A 19,557-nucleotide genomic window follows, 5' to 3' on the forward strand; every position below is an offset into this window, starting at 1 on the left:
CTCTGCTGGTTTACTGCCTTCTTTTTCAGTGGTGCAACACTATCGAGTATTGTACATAGTGAGGCTGCAGAATTGTCAACAAAATAATCTACTTGTGCAGGAGTAACATTAAGGAGACTACTTTCCATTGTATTAACATATGGTGAAGCAAATGATGAAAGAATCATTTCTTTAAATTTGTTGACACGGGGCGACTGTGGTGCAGGAAGGTAAAGCTGTTGTCCACTAATCTCACAGTTGTTGCTTCAATCTCCGGCTCCTCCAGTCACGTCGAAGTGTCCTTGAGCAAGACATTGAACCCCAACTGAGTTGCTCCCGGTGAGTGTTGACCAGCTGCATAGCAGCTCCCCCATCAGTGTGTGTGATTGTGAGTGTGAATGGGTGAATAAGAAGCAGTGTAAAGCAGTGTTTGTTTTCGAATTACACAGTCTACATCCTGACATCTATAGTATCATTAATATCATCATCACCTTTATCTTCCATAAGAAGATTAAAGTTTTACCCAGAATCACCCAGACTTTAATGATCCTGGAAACAACTTATAAAATCATTATGTGTTAGAATCTGTATGACCTTCCTCAGCTGTCAGCTTCTGACCAGTGACGACACCTAATCAGCTCTGCTCCATGTTGGTGGACACGGGAGAGATTTCCTTAGCCAGGTCAGTGATAAATTATCTGACCCTCAAATACGGGTCCTAAATTAGGACTAACCTCTGTATTCATGTGGCCATAGGTAGAAGAACATTAGAAAGTTTGTGGCCACTATAATAGTTATAATAATAGATAGTTAGAATCCACCTGCTGTCTGCAGCCTTCCTCCCACAGTCTAAAGACATACATGTTAGGTAATGGGTGACTCAATAGGTTACAGCCCCTGTGTCCACACAATAAGAGCTTGAGATAGTTGATGGGTGGTTGAAAAGTCAGAACGGTTACTCTTACACCATGTTCCCCCTCAGTGCTGTAGCACACACAAGACTGCAGAGATGACTAAGGCACCAAACTGACCTTTAACCTATGTCCCAGAGGAAGGAGAGCAGACACCTCCTCCTCTCTAAATACTTATGTAAAGTACAAACTCTGCACAATTGTACTTAAAGTAAATAAATGTGCTCAGTTTCTTGCCACGTCATGTTTGAAAATTTAAGTCAAATTAAAAAAAAACTAAACTACTTGCTAGTGCTGAAAAGTATCATATACACGAGTGGTATAGTACTTGGATTAAGTAACAAAATGTTGTGGTAATATCATTCAGTTCCTTTATCAAGCATTAAGAGCCTTATAGAACAGGCTGATTGTTTTGTGTGTGTGCATTATCCTCTTTCCAGCGTGTCTTGGAAAGTTTCTAGGGGAACCACTAGGAGCTATTGGCTAGTCTTTGTTTTCTCCATTACATTTTTATTCAGAATGTAGGAGTGAAAGAAATAACCAAACATTTTTGTTTGAGTGTGCAAAACCTCGAATATCCTGTTTTTCTATGGGCTGACATCTCCCCATGTGATCTACTTTAGCTGATATGAAGCCAGAATCCACATCCTGTAAGTTAAGTCAGGTTATTTAACCTTTGTCTTTATAAGTTAGTTTGTAATGTGTTTCAGAGTCACTGTGTGAATTATAATCCCTCCATACAGTTTGAGAAAGAGTAAAATTAATTTTAACTCTGTAACTTTGATAAATTCGAACTAATGTAGCCCAGTGTGAAGACTGATATTTCGAGCTTCAGCCGAACTTTAAAGTGGAATTTGGGCTGTGCAGTGTGGTTCTCATGTATTACAGTGTTGTTGTGTTCCAGTCTATACTGGGCTACTGTTGGTCAAAGAAGGAGGAACTTGAAGGCGTGATGTTCAATGTTGTTAGTGGTTATGCCCCACAGGTAGGATGTGAGTTAGAGGAGAAGGAGAAATTCTGGTGATGCAGAACATCCCCCCAGGTGACGGGTGCAGATTTCAGTAATTGTTCACATTCTAATTGGTATGTTACTTTTAGCTACACTAACAAACCAAAGTTAAGTTATTGCTGAAATTCACATTTTCTCGTCAATTCAAGAGGTTGAGCTTCGTTACACATCACTGTTTAGTTGTGGAGAACTACAGTAAACCACAATTTATCAACTCACTGTTGACTACGGTCGGTAGGTTAAGCCTCATTTAAAATGCTTTTACAATTGAGTGTGTGTGATGCAGAACAGTTCAACACTGTCAATTTTATAAAGGAGGATTTAATGCAGCACTGGTGGATAAGACAGACTTGGGTTTTGTGTACAGTAAAAGTACTAATTAAGAAGTAATACAAAAGGTAAGTTGGAGGTTTTTGTCATTGACTCCAGTTTTCTCAGATACTGTTCGGAAAGACTTTTATTGATTAAGAGCAGAGTGGATCAACAGAAACAGGCAGTGAGTATTTAATCTTCTGTGGTTTGGATCAAACTGGCTTTATCCACAGGAAGCTGTGTGATGTTTAGCTGTAGGCGTCTTTCCCCGTCTGTGATTGACTGGATGGTGAAGCCACTGGGACCTCAGGGGTCAAGGCAGGCTCCACTGACTCAGACTCACCTGGACAAAAACAAGAGAACCGTGTCAGTTTTCCCACATTATATTTTACTGCTTAAGTTGCGACGTCACATTAAGTCTTTAAACGCCAACTGGTTTCTCATTAGGACCTCAACTAATCTGGTTCTACAGAACAGCTTTGTTTTTGCTGTTTGTAGTCTGATCACTCTCCTTGATTCCATTCCATCCCATATTTTTGTAGAGGACTCTACTCCCTGTGTGACAGTGAAATGGACTTAACAGTGCCCTCTTACCTGTAAGACGGGTCAGTCTGGGTCCAAGCTGATTCCAGAATGAGCAGGTGTTCTGACCCATAGCCTTTTTCTGAAGGAGAGTGGGGCTTAGCTGCAGGTAGGTGGGTGTGGCATCAGAGGACAGGACAGGCTGCCACTGTGGGAGAATGGACTTAGGCCACAGATGGGATGGGTTCGGGTTCCTGAGGAGGGGAGAAGGAGAAAGGAGAAAAAAAAAATCATCAAACTTCAGTGGCTAAAGGGTTTGTGCAGATCCTCCAGTTTGCTGACCTTTTTTTTTAGTTTCAGCCTAAAATGTGGGACTTTGTGGCAACATCTCTAAAACACGTAGTCTTAACAAAGAACAGGGACAGAAAACATTTGCTCAAACACAGAAGCTTAACTTTTAGTTCAACAGGACAACTGTAAAAATATATATCTAAAAAAACTGTTGAGTATTCCGGTCAACACAGCAGACATGTGTTTACCTACCAAATAGAGTTGGGTAAAACTTAATATTTTACCACTTATTGATTTCAATATGGTTTAAAATATTGTGTGTATTTTAAAAACAGAAGCAAATCTAAACCAGGCCTGGTTTAGATTTGCTTCTGTTGCTGTGGTTACATGGTGTTGTAGGTTATAACATCAGCCATACATGCTATGCAAACTAATTAATGCTGTAACATTGATGCACAACAGCACGTGGTCTGATCCTCCTGCCAAACAACTTTCTGCCCTTGCAGAAGTGAGGCCTTTGTTTGGAACCAAGAAGCGGAACTAAACATTCCTATTTTTGTTAAAAGTTACCCACGATTAGACATTTTATTTGGCTCTAATTTGGGACTAAATCTTTATTCCCAACCATATTTTCAAGCAGCCCACCCCGTTCGTATGAAGCTGGAGATGTAGGTCATCATAGCCAGCGAGAGACGTCGATCAGAGGAGGTAAAACGTTGGGAGCTCAGTGAATGATGAGGAGTTCCAAACATGAGCTGAACATCCAGAGGAACAAACACATCAGCCCTACAGACAAAACATCTGATCAGAGATGGTCAAAATTTTAACAACGGTTTTTAACAAAGTTTTTCCCTAAATATGTTAAATAGGTTAAGAAGGTTTCCACATGGGCTGTGCTCAAAGTATAAACCTGACGTAGATACATTATTTTCTCCCGTCTAAGTTAAACACTAGTACCAAAATTGTTGCTCGGTTGCTTTAACTGGAATGAAGATCTCCATATCCAGAGTTTGTAGTACCTGTCATATGTGCTGGTGGCAGGTTGATGGTACAGGAAGACATTAGCTTTGCTGTTGGCCCAGTGGGAGGCCATCTGCAGACTGGGGCAGATGATGAACAGATCTCTGCAACACACAGATTTTGTTATCTTCTCAGAGATTCCTGTTACAGACCGGTCTTGAACACAAGTTGTCACTCTGTGCCAAAAGTTAGTGATCAGGTTATAAATGTGCGACTTTTTGCAGTAACCCCTCTATACTTGTAGGACTCGCACAGTGAAGGTGGTTGCTGGAGCACAGCAGCACCTTAGAACAGTCAGTGTGAAGTACTTCACTGTGTTTCTTGCCGTTTTCTGGGGAATCTAGGCTCTAATGTGAGCTGAGAAACAGGATGTCATTTACCATAAAACAGCTATGGCACAACTAACTTGGCATAATGTGTTTTATCCCATTCAAATTTTATGTCATTCACTTGTTACCATGGTAACAATCTGACATTTTTACTGTTCAAACGGCTGTAGCACTAACCCTGGTTGTTTTCAGGTACACACCATAATTTTAGAAATGTAAACTCAAACTGAGCCGGCTATGAAAAGATCGGCTGCTGTGTGTCACGCAGGGCAGAAATGTGTGATTACAGTTACTAATTTCATATCACCTTACTGTTTTTTTTTTTCCTATCTTGTTTGAGCAAATTCTCGTTTTGCTGCTGTCTCCTACCTGGTGGCGTTGTTGAGGGCTCTGGAGAACAGGTTGTATCCAGCAGGGGAGGGACTGTGATCCAGAGAGTAGAACCAGGCCGCTGCCTCTTTCAGCAGTTCATTTCCTTTTGCTCCAGCCAGCGATCGACTCAGAGCTTCGTAAAACGCAGTTTTACCGTCACCTCGACCCTGCAGAGCCTCAAAATCCTGAATACACATAGAAGTAAACTTTATCACCATGTAATACTGCAATACTTAACATTTCAACTGGAAACAAGTAGCGCTGTAAAATTAAGACGCTTTTCATTTTATGCTGCTTTGTATCTCAATGCCACAATATTTCAGAGAGAAAAATACTTTGAGATTTTAATACAGGATCTTTTAGCATTTTTCATGTAATAGATGAAAATGTGCTCTTGCGTATTTTTACCCCTGTGACTGTAGGACTTTTGCCTGTTAGAATATTTTGGAACGGTTGTCGTTTTGTCTACTTGAGCATAGGATGTGTGAACTTCTTCCACAATTGCTGATTAATAAACTAAACACCGTTCTGATGTTTACAGTAAATTGGAGGTGGATTGCAGTAATGTTGAGTCAAATAACTGTGGCCTCCCACCTTTATTCTGCGAGCTCGACTGATCAGACCGTCGTGTTCAGATGTTCCCAGTAGCAGGTCAACTCTTTGGAAGGAAGATTGTGGGACTGACTGACGGACTGGAGCCCAGGACTGAAAAGGACCACTGACTGCCAGCAGCTGCAGCAAAGAAAAGGTGAGACATAGAAACCAGAACTTATTCTCTTTGACAGTAAACCTTTTTTTAAACTCTACCTTGGTTTGAGCAGTGTTGAGCGTGTGAACGGGTGTCGCTCTGAAGCAGGCTGCCATTTTCTCATCATCAGCAAGGTCAGAGGTCATGCAGCTAAGTTCTTTGGCCAGTTTTACAGCCTGACGTCTGGCAACAGAGGGAGTCTGTACCAACGATGGAGAGAAAACAGAACCGCCCTGCAGCAAGAGAACACAGAGCAGCCGAAAGTCATCGTAATGACATAGGTTTGTGTAATACGCATGTAGTATGATAATACCCATTTGTGTCTTTTAATAACTCGAACATATACTTCAATGTTTTATATTGGGGGGGGGGGGTTGCTCCTGTTAGCTAATGTAGTAGCACAGAACTCCTTCCATTTGATTTTATCATCTTGTGTTTATCTCTTGGAGAACATGGTTTTAAAAAACTTATGGATGAAAATGATCAGTTTCTCACCATCAGCATCATTCTCTGGAACAGAGGACTTGAGGATGAGGAGGGAGACAGGAGATGAAGGCTGGTGATGTCAGCACCACGACGCTCAGACCCTACCGTCACCCTGCTGTTGTCTCCCCCCACCTGAGAGATGTAGGCATTAACCCAATGAAGCACTGCCTCCTGGTCTGACAGGCCATAGTTACCATGGAGGCCAGACTCACCTGGAAGTGGAGACACAGTGGCGGCAAGTCACAAGGGAAGTTGTTTATCTGCATTTACACAGGTGCATGCATTTACCTGTGCTCAGGAATCCCAGTGCCGCCGTCCTGTAATTGGCCGTTACCACGACAATATTACCCATGACAGCGAGGGTGGAGCCATCCAATAGTCCCGGGTTCTGATTGGCTGGAGGGTTGAAGAAGAAAACCAGGACAGGGACACGTCCTTTCTAACAAACAAACATACAAACGCGCCCACTCATTTCCTGAACCTTTACCCTGACTACAATCGCACCCTGATCCTAAACCAAGATATCACAGTGAAATTCAATGATGTCCTCATGGGGACCAGCATCTGGTCCCCAATTGTGACTGAAGTTAGATTTAACTCCCCATAATGTGTGTGCTCTAAAATCTGAAGACATATTACGCTTTAATACTTTAAATATGCATTTAAAAAACAACTGTAGATTTAGAATTTGAGATTTTACCAAAAAAAAATTACCTTTTCCAAACAAAATGATTCCCATAACTGACAGAGTGGTTGGTCTTTCTATTTAGCACCTGCACTCAATTTATAAACAATTCAATATCTACAGTGAAACAGGACATTTTTTCCAACTTTAATTCTTAGGTTTGTGCCTTTACGATGTGCAGTATAACCTTAATACACTGAGGGATTTGGAGAAAGAATGAAAGAAGTGATAATAGATCAGAGGAGTTCAGTATATCACCAAAGCAGCAGGAGTGAAGATGTTGAGGTAGAGACAGTCTTCACTGGAGGCTGTAGATGCCACATCACCAGGCTGAATACAGCTGGAGCTGAGAGACACAGAGCAGCTCTTTAGTTTGTGGCCACATTATCTGATCCAGATTCTTTTCAAAACCAGTGAATGTGACTTACTGCCGCAACAACTAATCTTTAAAAACGGATCATAAAACAGTTCCTCCAAGACTTCGCAAATGTGTCGGTGATTGTTTGGAACAGTTTTTCTAGGTAACAGAAAAGTTCTAATGCATGTTTTAAACTAGAAGTTCACACAAAATTTACAGGCGACTGGATGAATAAATTGCATTTGCAAATTTTTGGAGGGACTGATAAACAGTAGTATTCATTACATGTTTGTTTTGGTCTAAATGTAAACATTACAAAAAAACTTGCTGTTTGAAAACAATTCCTTCATGTTCTTTCTTGAGCAACTCTATCAATCAACAATGAATAAAATAGTGAAAATAGTCATAGTGACCAACATCTGCTGAATTCTTGTCCTCAGGCTGCAGACCATCATCACAAACAGTCCTACATAACAAATTGACCTCAAAGGTTAGAATCACTGCAGTCTTCAATCAGACAGGTTCGTACCGTGGCTTTGTGGCATCCCAGGTTCCTGTCCAATTAGCTGGCTGAGCATTTTCAAATCGAAGGGATCCTATTGGTGGATGTGCGTACGGTACTCCCAGGAACTGGACAACCATCCTACTGTCAGAGCCTAGGACTGTTTCCACGGCAACACCCTGCAGGATCCCATGACCAGGAATGGCGGCTGTTGTAAGCGATGGCAACCGCTCTGAAGAAACACACAAAAATAGTTGACAAATAAAAAGGACTGTCCCCCAATGTTCTCGGCTGAGTGACTCACCTGTCCTCAGGTACACCTGAGGGGCATGCTCTTTGATGACCAATCTGCAGGAAACAGAGGAGGAGGGGCCATATGAGCTGGGGGCAGAGCTTAGCCCACAGACTGTGGTGTCAGGGTAGAGGATGCAGCGAGTAGCAGACTCTGCTTCAGTGAGTGACACGGCGACACAAGACTCCGCCTCCTGACAGGCTAAAACAGGAAGTAAACAGTAAACAGTGCCAGAGTCTGCCCCTTGAACTTAACACACACAGGTGACCTGCACTCAGAACTGTCTGTCACACATTATTGGTTGTCAGCAAGTGGCTAATGCTACAGTTTCTGTGAAGGCACCACAGGTGGAGGCATCTCCACTGCTGCCATCGGGGTGAAGGCAGAGAAAGTAATAATATCGATAGGTCAATACATTTTTCACAGTTTAAAAACAAAACTATCAATAATATATCTCCCAGCCTAATCCTGAACAACAAAAACACAGTACATCATGTAGATCCTACTTGACAACTGAGGTTACCATGGAGACACCAATCCCTGGTCTTGTTCTGGCTGGTGGCTATGTCACGGTTCACATGGACGACATCATATGTAGAGATAGATTGGTCCACTAGGACTGATGAATCTGAGAGGAGATGCCAATTGTCCAAAGACACTAAGACACACAAATATTCCAATAAGTACAAATACTTTGAGTTACTGGTACTCTTGGTAACTGTGGCAGTAGGTGGTGCTTACTAGCGTTTGTAGCAGTACTAATACTAGGCTTTAAAGTAGCAGCAGTCAAACTTAGCAATAGTAATAAATTGGTATTTTTACTACCATAAATACTAAAACAGTGAAGCAGCAGTTGTAATTAAGATATTAATCAAAATTTGCATTCACCTCTAGTAGTAATAAGTGATAACAGTAGTTATTACTTAGCAGTATGAACAGCAATGCAGACAAAACTGGAACTTGTAGTAGTAATACAGTAGTACCTGTAATAACTACAGAACTAATTTTACTTGTTTACTAATTCTAATAATTGCTGTACTACCAGTCGTACCGTTGTTTTTAGTTGGTGGCAGGTTGAAGAGAGGACAGAGAGCAGGAGAAGAAGTCCACTGATTCACTGGGGACAGAAACATCAGATTATCATGTGTTTTTCATCAGTCATATTGTCCACAATCACCAGAGATACTCAAGCCAACAGTGAATCGTCTTTGCTCACGCTGGTTTAGTCGTCAGTGAATCCTGCCTGGATGCACTCGTTTATTGGTGACAGCTCTCTGTGGTTTTCTAAAAACTATTAAAAACCCATCACTCAGACACACCGCTCCACTGGGTGACATGTTGTTATAATTAAGTTTCCATAATTCCACCTTAAATGTCGCAAATACACAGTTCACCAACCACTAGCTGCAATAAAAGTGCTGAATTGGAGAATAAGCTCATCCAGTGGAGCAGCGTGTCTGTAGATGTGCTTTCAGTAGTTTTTCAGAAAACAACATAGGTCTATGTCACCAGTGACTGAGGGAATTCAGGCTTCAGACTGACAAATAACGTGAGTCGAGAACATACACTGTTGGCCTTATTATCTCTATGGCGATTGTGATACAACTAATTTAGAAAATGACCGAAATTATCCAGAAAGTTTATCTGTGTATGTTTGTGGGCATCAGTGAGTATTCGTACCTGGTTTCTGGTACCAGCCAAAGGGATCTGGTGAAGTCTTTACTGCAGATGGTCTGCAGTCCTGAGTCCTCCAGGTGGTCGTCTCATTCTCACTGCAGGTCAGAACCCCGAGACTGATCAGAGACAAACAGACCACGTCTGGGCCACCTGAAGACACAGGAACAGTGAATTCTTCATTTCATCACTTGGTGTTAACAGGGTTCCCACTTTTTTCAAGAAAATACTTTCCAGGACATTTTCAGCAACACATAGCAGCTTGTGCGTTAGATGGAGATCAAGCTATTCAAGATCTCTCACACAGTACAGTTAAAGTTTTAGAATTTGTTACTAAAAACAACCCCGATCAGCCATAACAGTAAAACCACATGATTAATACTGCGCAGGTTTCACTTGAGCCATCAAAACAGCTCTTACCTACTGACACATGGACTCTTCTGAAGGTGATATCTAGCAATACAGCAGCAGATACTTTTAGTCCTGTGAGGTGTGAGGATGGTGCCTCAATGGATCTAAGCCTTTTCCCCAGCACACCCAATTCTTGCACCATGGCAGAGCTCGTCCTTCTGAAAGAGTCCACTGCTGCTAAGAATGGATGTACTTGCTCTGCAACAGTGTTTAGGTAGGTGGTGTGAATTGCCCACAGCATCACTTCCTTCTCCAACTTTCCTTCCCATAGTGCACCTGGTGCCATCTCTTCCCCAGGTGGCCTGGTAGCTCAGCAGGTAGAGCAGCCCACCCACCACGTGTGTCCCCGAGTGAGACACTTGGCGCTAGCTCTGCAGGTGCCCCCCTGTGGCTGCCCACTGCTCCTCCCGGGGGTTAAATACAGAGAAAGTATTTCATTTTAACATGCGTGTGCATAATGTGTATGTGCTCAATGACAAAGGTCCTTCGTCTTTGTTCCTCTTCATATAAAAGAGGCCAGAAGGTTTCTGCAGTGGACAGGGGTCAGCATGGACTCTGGTCTGCAGCTAAAGCCCCACTAATACAAAAGAAGATGCAGTGCTGTGTTTGCTGGCACCTGTTGATCATAGCCAGCAATAATTTTTCAGCAATTTATGCTACAGTAGCTTTTGTGTGGGATTAGTTCAGAAAGGCTAACGATCACTGCCCACACACATCGATCAGCCTGCTGCTGATTTAGCAGAGCTGTGATCCGGAAATAGAGTACAACAGAACTCCCTCTCGTGTGCTGCTGCTGCTAAAATAATATTTCTATATGACCTGTATTTTATGTTATTCTGTCAATAACTTCCAGAGGATTTTAAAATATTTCTCTAAATACCAAAACAGTATAAGAACCATGGGTTACCTGGTGATTCTGTGTCTCGGATGAAGCCAACGCCACGACAACACGGATCCTCGTCACAGCGGCGTTCACACTCCATGAACCTGGATTCACACAAACAGAATGTGCAAGTTAAGAAGAATTTCAAATAAGAAATTTACAAAATTGAGTATTGAGTATTTGTTGTCATCTAGCAAGAATATGCTAAGACAATGTTTGCTGCAGAGAACCACAAAATGTGGTTCTAATTCCAGGGAAAACAGCAGGAGGAAATGTGTCCATGTGCAGGAAATGTGTCTCCAATTTAACATCAACAAAGAACAATAAATATTTTAAATATTTACAGAGGTTAACATGGAGGCATTTGTCTAATAGAAAGATTACCTGGGAGTCAAAACAACAAAACTGTTGATTAATTGTCTGTGTGTGTGTGTGTGTGTGTGTGTGTGTGTGTGTGTGTGTGTGTGTGTGTGTGTGCGTGCGTGTTACCCCTGAGACAGTGGCGTATTTTTGCTGAGACTGACTCGAGTGCGAACAGAATAAGACACCATCTTCTGGAAGGGAACTCTCTGGTAGAAACTCTTCACTGGTCCAGACAGATCGACTGACAGCAACACAGAATAAAGAGATGGGATTTACTTGGTCTTAAGTGCTGATGATGGAATTAATATTAAATTGTTACACACATGCAGTAGATGCTTATTGCATTTTCTATTTTATTTTCTACATCTAATAACGACAAAGTGAGAAGATGTTTGTACATCACTGCAGATGAATTAAAACAGAATCACTTATAAGCAAAATCTGACTTTTTAATTTTCTGGACCCACATTATGTTGAATTAATGACAGTTGCAGTATCCAAAAAGATAAATCGTTATTAAAAGACTTTTTTTTTTAAACACAGAATTACAACCGGTCAAACCAGGGGTTAGAAGATTTACAATTTTGGATAAATGAGTGGATATTGTGGGCATGTACACTTTTTCAATATGGTACTAAAATACAGTATTACAGGAAGCTACAAGCTGGAACGGGACCAATACAATGTAAAATGCTTTGCCGGATCGGACTGTGTGAATAACATCCTTCATCTCACCAGAACTGCATTTTTCCAAATAACAGGACAAAGCTGTAATGTTTAAATTTCTCTGGACTCCATAAATAAAACTATACATTTTCTTCGTTAGAGTTCACGCAGATTTATATCCGGCGTTCAAATTACAGACAAAACAGATGATAATCAATACTTCAACTGCTACTATATATATAATAAAAGAAATCCAAAGTAGCTATTAGAGGAGTTTTGACTAACTACTAACATAGTAGTGACTAACATCATCCAATCACGTCAGTCATGTTTTAGTCTGTGCTAACGGCAGCTGCAATTGAAATAAACACTCCCTTCCCCTGAAGAATAGTTATTTAGAAGTAGTTTATGCACATTACCTTTTCAAAATGTAAAAAACTTTTGGAGTTTCAGTGTCTGGAGCAAGGACGCTTAAACGTGACCGAGAGAACCGAGAACGAAACACAGTCATCAGTAGCAGGACTCACGTCTGACCTGACTGACAACCTGCTGACTTGTTAATACACCACATTTTCAGAATATCAGACAGAGGAAGTGGGCAGTGTATAACCCTGCACATCATACTGCCCCTAGTTTTCACTTGTTAGTCTAAAGACAAATGTAAGTACATTTATAGCAGCACTGCATGTGACAAACGCCACCAGCAGCTGTACCTTTCTTGCTGTAGGTGTTGTTGGGCGCTCTGTGCAGCAGGAGGGGGCAGGCTCGTCTCAGAGGTTGGTCGTATGCTCCACAGACTCTGCTGTTTGGATACAAGGAGCAGCTGAAGAACCCTGCTGAGTCAGCGTCTCTAAGGTCAGCAACGTAACACTGCTCCTCGGCAGCACAGCCTGAAACACACAGTAGTTGATATGATCTGAGTCTAGCTTTTCAGAACCACGTGTGAGAAAATGCTCTTTCGTGACGTACGTGCGAGGCACCAGAGCTGTGCCTGCTGGAAGTCGTAGTTGTTCTTGTTGATCCAGAAGGAGAGAACCGGAAGATTCCTCTGAGGATCCACAAAGACAACATCGTCCTTTGTCAGAGGCTCAAACTTCTGCTGCACGGACACTGAAACACACAAGCATCACTACCCAATTAAAAAGAGGATGGAGGCCAGAGTAGAAACATTATTTCACTCTTCATATCCACTGATTTAATCCACCATTGTTGGAGACATACCAGATCAGACTTGGATGAAACAAAAAACTTGAAGTATAGAGGACTGTGGTCACTGATGTTTCAGACTCCACTTATGCCACCTCCTCTACCTCCCAAGTTCCAACTACATCTACACATTGACTTAAACTAGTACAAATATTAACAACACAGAAGATACAAACCATCAAGAGGAAGACTGACTTCTGCTGCTGCACAGGAACCAGATCCAGAACCACCAGACGCTGAAACAGCATCTGACAAATGTAAGAAGTACATACTTCAATACTGAGGGACAAACATGGCAATAATCTTTACTGTGGTGTCCTGCTGCTGCCTGAACAATGTGGAAACAGATGTGTGTGCGTGTGTTTGTGGGGGGGGTTGTCTCTGTAGGTACAAACAAACACCCGCATTAGGGGTCCTGCACATTCCTAATCTGAGGCTCTTAAACTCTCCATCTATCCATTGCGTATCAAGATGTGTCACTTTCCAACATCTTCAGCTCAGAGTTCAGGTACCAGTGTTCAGGTAGATGGACTGGAAGCTGATGATGGAGGCCTGGTAGTCTTTGTTGTTCTTGCTGTCGGGGGGCAGAGCGGCATCAGCTGATCACACAAACAGGAAACAGAAGTCAATTCATCAGGCAACAAAAATATAATCATCTTTTAATTTAGCTGTGGGTTTATTTTCTTACTGATGGTGAAGTTTTGTCCACCAAAGTTGAACACGAAGCTTCTCTGCTGTTTGTTGTACATTAGCCCCGCCCCACAGATACGATTGGCTGTTCCCTGTCCAATCACATCCCAGTCCTGATCAGCACACATCAGGGCTGACGGAGGTCTCAGCCACCCACAGAGCAGAGAGCCTGAGGGGGAGGGGCACAAGCATTCAGGGGCTTCAGTTAATTTGTTCTCTCTTTCATTCACTCAGATTATTTTTGTTGACACATTTGCCAATTCATCCGTTCACTCAATTCACCAACTCAAACAACTAATTTATTGACCTAAATCATATTTTCATTCACTGTTCATAAACTATTTCTCATAATTTCACTAATTTACCAAATCAACATATCTGTTATATTTCACTAATCAAATTGTCCCATCATTACTTGTTCTCCATTCATTCATCCGTTCACTCAGCTGTGAGGCTGTCCTGTCTCCATGGTAACGTACCTCCGTTCAGGCTATTCTGGTTGAGGACAAATCCGATGCAGCAGGTGTCGCGGCTGCAGCCATCTTGACAGAAACGATGGGCATCAGATAGAGAGGTGTGTCTGGAGGAGAACACCTGAGTCCTGAACACACCGGAAACAGCCTTCATCATCCTCATCCTCACAAAACTCTGCTGCTGCTGCTGCAGAGAGGAAAACTCTGCACCTGAAACACAGGTAAACACACCTCTCTTACTGAGCTCTGACCAGTTAGACTGTGATGCGCTTTGACGTCATCGGTCGGGTTGCTGTGGTAACTACAGTACCTTTTTTTCTGATGACCAGCAGATCAGAATCCCGGCCCCTCACTCTAACAGAGTAGCTCAACCAATCAAAACGCTCAGCTTGGGGATTACCCAGAAAGCCAGTGGTCTACAAAGACACACAAATAAAAGTGAAAACACATTTCACACAGTAGTAACAATAAACTACATAACAGGACTTTTTTAAATGAAGCTGCTGCTCGAATGGAAGCATTGAAGGAGTTGAGGACTCATTCATCATGTGTCACTTGACACATGAAAAAGCATTTAAAGTGCACTGTAATTTGTGGCAAAAACAAAACGTTAAAAAAAGCAGTGTCAGTAAAAGAAGTAAAACCATATTTGAAGCTGAAGTGTGTGAAAGAGTTAAATTCAGATTGATCCGATTACGGAGAAAGTTTAACAGTGTTAAAGAAAAGCAGTCATGGTCAGTGAAAAGGCAAAAGCAGTTCAGAGAAGAGTAAAAGATGAAAGCAGTAAAGGAGATTAAACTGTGATAAATCAGTTAAGATGTCCAGAGTAAAATACAAGCAGTTAAACTGTCTGTCTCATATGTTATAATCTAAAAAAGGCTCTGTAAGAACTTTTTATTTTTAACTTTCAAAAAGTTAGAATGGGAGAAAAATGTGTGGGCTAATATCAAAGAAAGATCTTATGAAGGCTGGTTAAATTGTGGTAAAGAATGACTGATTACAAAGCAGGTAACGAGTCTCTGTTCACCTGTTGGGAGGTGTTGCAGCGTGTGTTCAGGGTGTGTGTGCTGTACAGTTCACACTGAGCCTGTCGGCTGAACAGCGCCACATGGTGGCAGGAGGGCTCCACTGCACACGCTGAGAAAACCAACCCACAGCGCGTTAGAGGTGATGACCAGTCAGAAGCCCCCCCCCCACCTTTACATGTAGAATTTTACTGGCATACAGCACTTGTGCTTTCCATCATTGCACACAATCAACAAAATGATGAAGCTACTGTGTATGTGTCACCTTGGACACATGTTGGGAGGTCAGAGGTCATCGTCTGCAGGATTTCAGCATCATCAGCTCCAAACAACAAACCTGATCCTGGAACAGCCTGAAACCTGCTGAGAACTGCAACACACAGAGACACACACAAGCCATTAAAGTGCAGTGAAACAAATAAATCCAAAATAAAAGCAACAGCTGCTCACTGATTGGCTGCTGCATCTTCACCTGAACACTCATCATCAGTCAGAGGTTTATCGCTGTATGTCCACTGAAGCTCTGACCCATCGCTGTTGACACACCTCCACTTGGTGGACATGAAGTCTGGCTGCGCTGGCAGGAAGTCACCTTGCTCTGAACACCGCAGGCCCCGCCTCTCACACTCTGTCACACCTGAGTAAATTTAAACAGCAGGGTTTTCAGCAAATGTTTTACATATATTCATTTTAATTATTATTAATTATTAATAATTAATAATATTTGATTAGTTTTCTGCCCACTGTTTTGTGTAACTCTAGAATAATTCTCTGTGTGCTGATGAAAAGTTGTCTGACATGTTCACTGTACAGAAATACTTAGACTCACACTGATATACAGATGATGCTCCAACAGGTGAGGAGCCTCTTGTACAGCTGCTGCAGAAGTCCCGCCCCTCTTCATCCTGATAAGTTCCCTGAGGACACAGCAGACATGACCCCTCCCTGAAGAAACTCCCTTTAGGACAAATGACTGCAAGATAAATTTAACACAATTTAAAAATCATACTGCCAAAAAATATAAAAAGACAGAATTAATGACAAAGTGCAATTATTTATTTACACTTAGTTTTGTTATTACTTCCTGAAAGTTTTCTAATATAGTTTATATTTGCAGCTGAAACTTGTTTTTATTTTTATTAATTTATCAATTAATCACCAAATCTACAAAACAACTATAATTTCTATACACCTGATTGATCAAACTCAACAACCCAACAATAGGACGAGAGCTTTTGCTAAAATAAGAGGAAAACATTTATAAGCAACATTTCCACTTGCGGCATGCTCAAAAAAAAAAAACGTAAACGTAATAGACTTTAACTCCCGTCTAAGGAAATGGAAATTAACGATCTTTGATCCTCTTCTAAAAACTGAACTACTGCTGTATTTACAGGCCCAAAACAGGAATTCTGGGTGCTGGGGTCTCACCGCAGCCTTCACCATCACTGCTCAGATGGTAACCACGGGAACAGCCGAAGCTCTGTGTTGTCATGGAAACCAGTTTGGGCTCCGATGAGAGCTTGGACCGGATGTTAAGCAGAAGTTCCTGAACTCCCTTCAGAAGTCTGGATTCATTCAGGAGCAGACCTGTGGTAAATGACATCATCAACAGGATGATTTAGACGTTTTTTAAGTTTCTCTCAGGTTCTGACAAATCAGAACTTAGCCAATGACATGACGTTAACCTTGATTAGGTTAAACTTTCACTTGTTATTTAATTTAACAGTTTAGCTTGTAATGGTTTAAAACTAAGAGGAGGTTTAGTAACATCAGCTGTTCTGATCCTTTTCCATGTCCATGTTCATTTCAGGTCAAATCCTGTTGTTTCAACAGCAATAAGCTAAGTTACCAAAAACACAGTGAAGATTTCATACCGTACGTCCCATAACAATGGCTCAATGAGGCTCACATCTACAGTATGTCCATCACATACTTTACACATGCTGGGATGAGTTTAACTGCAGTGTGAATCTCCCTCCTGAAGAAATTTTACGTGAAACTAATATTTGCATTAATCTCGTAAGCACTTTGTGAGCGGTGGGATGTTAGTGTGACAGGGTAACATGTCTCATGCGTCTCTGCTCACTGATGTCATGGAGGTCGGGGAGGTCAGAGGTCGGGAGGTCTGACATGTAGGCCGTCCATCTGAGAGATAACTTCAGTGAGTTGTCACTGTCACACTGCAGACGCACTGATGAGCCGTCGCATAGAGACACAGAGCGACCTGAAATAGGCAGCTACACAGAGAAACATTTGTTCACTTTAAAAGGAACCTGATGATTTAGGCGTATATGCACCTTCATATCATATTAAAAACTAGTGTTTTTAAAGTATAGAAAATCCTGTGTAACAAGTTTCTCCTGAGGTGCTGATGTTCTCTGGTGATTCCAATGACAATCAGTTCCCAGTATCAGGTAACTTTACCTGTGCAGAGCAGAGCCCCCTGCTGTACACTGAGGTGGTCAACAGAGGCTGTAAACTGCTGATCTGAGAGCATGGCGACAACCTCCAGAGCTGAGAGGATGACACAGTCTGCAGAGGCTGAGACACTTAAAGAAATAAAATGTATAGTTAGAGATTCAAAGGTCGTTCAAAGGATTAATTGTCACATACAGTGTGTGTCATAAAATGTTACATGCTGCTAACATTGTGGTAAGAATTAAAAGAAGCATTATAAACCATAAAACTTGAAGGAAAGATGCACATACATGCAGATGTGCAAACATCATGCAAAACAAAATGTGTAAAAGCTGAATGAATTTTAGAATTATTTGATATTAATGCTCATGGAGTGTTCTTCTGCCCTGTGGTGGAGGGAATGGAGAAATATTTCTTCGTATTAAACACTGTATGCTTTCAGTTTCAGTCCTGAGTCACAGATGCAGTATCTCATGCAAATTCAAACAGATGGTTCAGTAAATTCTCTCTCTGCTTGTTGATTTTCAACAGTAAACCCATAAAAACACTGAGGGTGGATTTGGAAAATGACCCACCAACATGTGATGTGTATTTGATTTATAGTGTGAAATATAACTTATGTTCCCCCAAAGTTCTCACTCTGACAGGCTCCACTCAGCGGCTTGTTGTCTCGGTCCCATTGCCGACTCTCAGTGTCACATAGAAAGGCGCTGACAGGAAGTGCATTCTGGTAACCACGGTAACAGATGAGATCACAGCTCTGACGGCCATTAGCTACAGGGTGGCAGACCAGTGCACCGTGGGTAATAACAGGGTCAGGACAGAGAGGACCTGAAGACAGAATAACAAACTTGAGCTATTAAGTTCCTATAATGTCCACCAGATGCTGCTGTGATTAAAGAAGATCAATGGCAACAACAATAAGAAACTGACTGTAGAGTTTAGTTTCAGTCTTTTATTAGTCCTGATCCACTTTTTAGTCATTACTGTAAAACATATATCTATAAGTTTATGATTGTTTTTATTGATTAGCCTGATATACAAAAAATATCTTGCTGTCACAGTTTTTGAATAAATGTCATAAAAAAGTAAAGTTGATTTGCTCAAGTACTGCACTTTCATATTTGATGCCACAGAGAATATAACTTCATACCTTTTCCTCCAGAACACTGGATATTAACTAGTGGGCCCGAACTTATGAAGTACTTGCCATTTACAGACGCAGAAAATTGGATCTATTTGGAATTTCCTGTCTTCCTGCATAAATTGTTAATGAAATGTGATCAGATTTTTGCCAACGTCACACACAATATTTCTAAGCTGATTAAACGAATGATGTTCCGATGCCAACACCCGTATCGGGTCCAATACTGCCCTTTTGGACTTGTAACTAAACCTCTCTAGTTAGGCTGATGTGGAAAAATGTTCATCTTAAAACGGCTTTAAATGTGGTTTAGAGGCGTTTAAAATAACTGACGACAACAAAAGTAAATCTGACTGCAATCTGAGCTCTGCTCAAGTTTTACGATCCAGTCACTAAAAGTCATACTCATGCTTCAAGAATCTTTAGAAAATGTTTAATACTTGCAAATGACATCAGCAACAACCAAGGGAGATCTATAGTGACTACAGCTTTTTTTTATTTTACCTCTATTTTGTTATTTTCTTTTCTAAAAGTCCAATGAATCAATCTTTGATGAATATGTATCAAACTGCAAATACTGTAGACCCAGATTAATTGATTGATATTACGATTACACATTACGACTAAGAAAATGTAATGATGTCTTGGTAATGGATGAAACAAAGGTGGAAAGGAAACAGGGGGTGGGGTCCAGCCACTAATTGAAACACTGCTGGCATCACATTTTCACCATCAATGTTTATTTTTCATGAATATGTTCAATAAAGACATGAAAGATCATGACT

The 19,557-nt window shown here is 41.4% G+C and overlaps 1 protein-coding gene across 2 annotated transcripts in view; it reads right to left on the minus strand.

The window, feature by feature from the left end:
• Nucleotides 1-2,338: 2,338 nt before the first annotated feature.
• tg (thyroglobulin) overlaps nucleotides 2,339-19,557 on the minus strand; it is a 28,023-nt gene continuing 10,804 nt past the window's right edge. The window contains exons 18-49 of one of the 2 annotated variants that reach the window (XM_067511427.1): nucleotides 18,268-18,459; nucleotides 17,635-17,759; nucleotides 17,297-17,447; nucleotides 16,639-16,797; nucleotides 16,037-16,180; nucleotides 15,680-15,844; nucleotides 15,473-15,577; nucleotides 15,210-15,319; nucleotides 14,493-14,598; nucleotides 14,189-14,392; nucleotides 13,708-13,878; nucleotides 13,532-13,618; nucleotides 13,196-13,267; nucleotides 12,783-12,923; nucleotides 12,527-12,703; nucleotides 11,274-11,388; nucleotides 10,809-10,888; nucleotides 9,497-9,643; nucleotides 8,868-8,933; nucleotides 8,340-8,474; nucleotides 7,829-8,017; nucleotides 7,552-7,756; nucleotides 6,923-7,010; nucleotides 6,268-6,418; nucleotides 5,989-6,191; nucleotides 5,553-5,726; nucleotides 5,340-5,477; nucleotides 4,743-4,930; nucleotides 4,044-4,148; nucleotides 3,670-3,810; nucleotides 2,806-2,987; nucleotides 2,339-2,554 (exon numbers count right to left, since the gene is read on the minus strand). In XM_067511427.1, the coding sequence (XP_067367528.1) occupies nucleotides 2,460-2,554; nucleotides 2,806-2,987; nucleotides 3,670-3,810; nucleotides 4,044-4,148; nucleotides 4,743-4,930; nucleotides 5,340-5,477; nucleotides 5,553-5,726; nucleotides 5,989-6,191; nucleotides 6,268-6,418; nucleotides 6,923-7,010; nucleotides 7,552-7,756; nucleotides 7,829-8,017; nucleotides 8,340-8,474; nucleotides 8,868-8,933; nucleotides 9,497-9,643; nucleotides 10,809-10,888; nucleotides 11,274-11,388; nucleotides 12,527-12,703; nucleotides 12,783-12,923; nucleotides 13,196-13,267; nucleotides 13,532-13,618; nucleotides 13,708-13,878; nucleotides 14,189-14,392; nucleotides 14,493-14,598; nucleotides 15,210-15,319; nucleotides 15,473-15,577; nucleotides 15,680-15,844; nucleotides 16,037-16,180; nucleotides 16,639-16,797; nucleotides 17,297-17,447; nucleotides 17,635-17,759; nucleotides 18,268-18,459 (4,511 nt within the window). In that variant the 3' untranslated portion in view covers nucleotides 2,339-2,459. Of the gene's footprint in view, nucleotides 2,555-2,805; nucleotides 2,988-3,669; nucleotides 3,811-4,043; nucleotides 4,149-4,742; nucleotides 4,931-5,339; nucleotides 5,478-5,552; nucleotides 5,727-5,988; nucleotides 6,192-6,267; nucleotides 6,419-6,922; nucleotides 7,011-7,551; nucleotides 8,018-8,339; nucleotides 8,475-8,867; nucleotides 8,934-9,496; nucleotides 9,644-10,808; nucleotides 10,889-11,273; nucleotides 11,389-12,526; nucleotides 12,704-12,782; nucleotides 12,924-13,195; nucleotides 13,268-13,531; nucleotides 13,619-13,707; nucleotides 13,879-14,188; nucleotides 14,393-14,492; nucleotides 14,599-15,209; nucleotides 15,320-15,472; nucleotides 15,578-15,679; nucleotides 15,845-16,036; nucleotides 16,181-16,638; nucleotides 16,798-17,296; nucleotides 17,448-17,634; nucleotides 17,760-18,267; nucleotides 18,460-19,557 lie in introns of both variants that reach the window. The other variant, XM_067511426.1, reaches the window with a different exon arrangement.

Source organism: Channa argus, chromosome 7 (genome assembly GCF_033026475.1).
Source record: "Channa argus isolate prfri chromosome 7, Channa argus male v1.0, whole genome shotgun sequence".
NCBI classification, from domain to species: domain Eukaryota; kingdom Metazoa; phylum Chordata; class Actinopteri; order Anabantiformes; family Channidae; genus Channa; species Channa argus.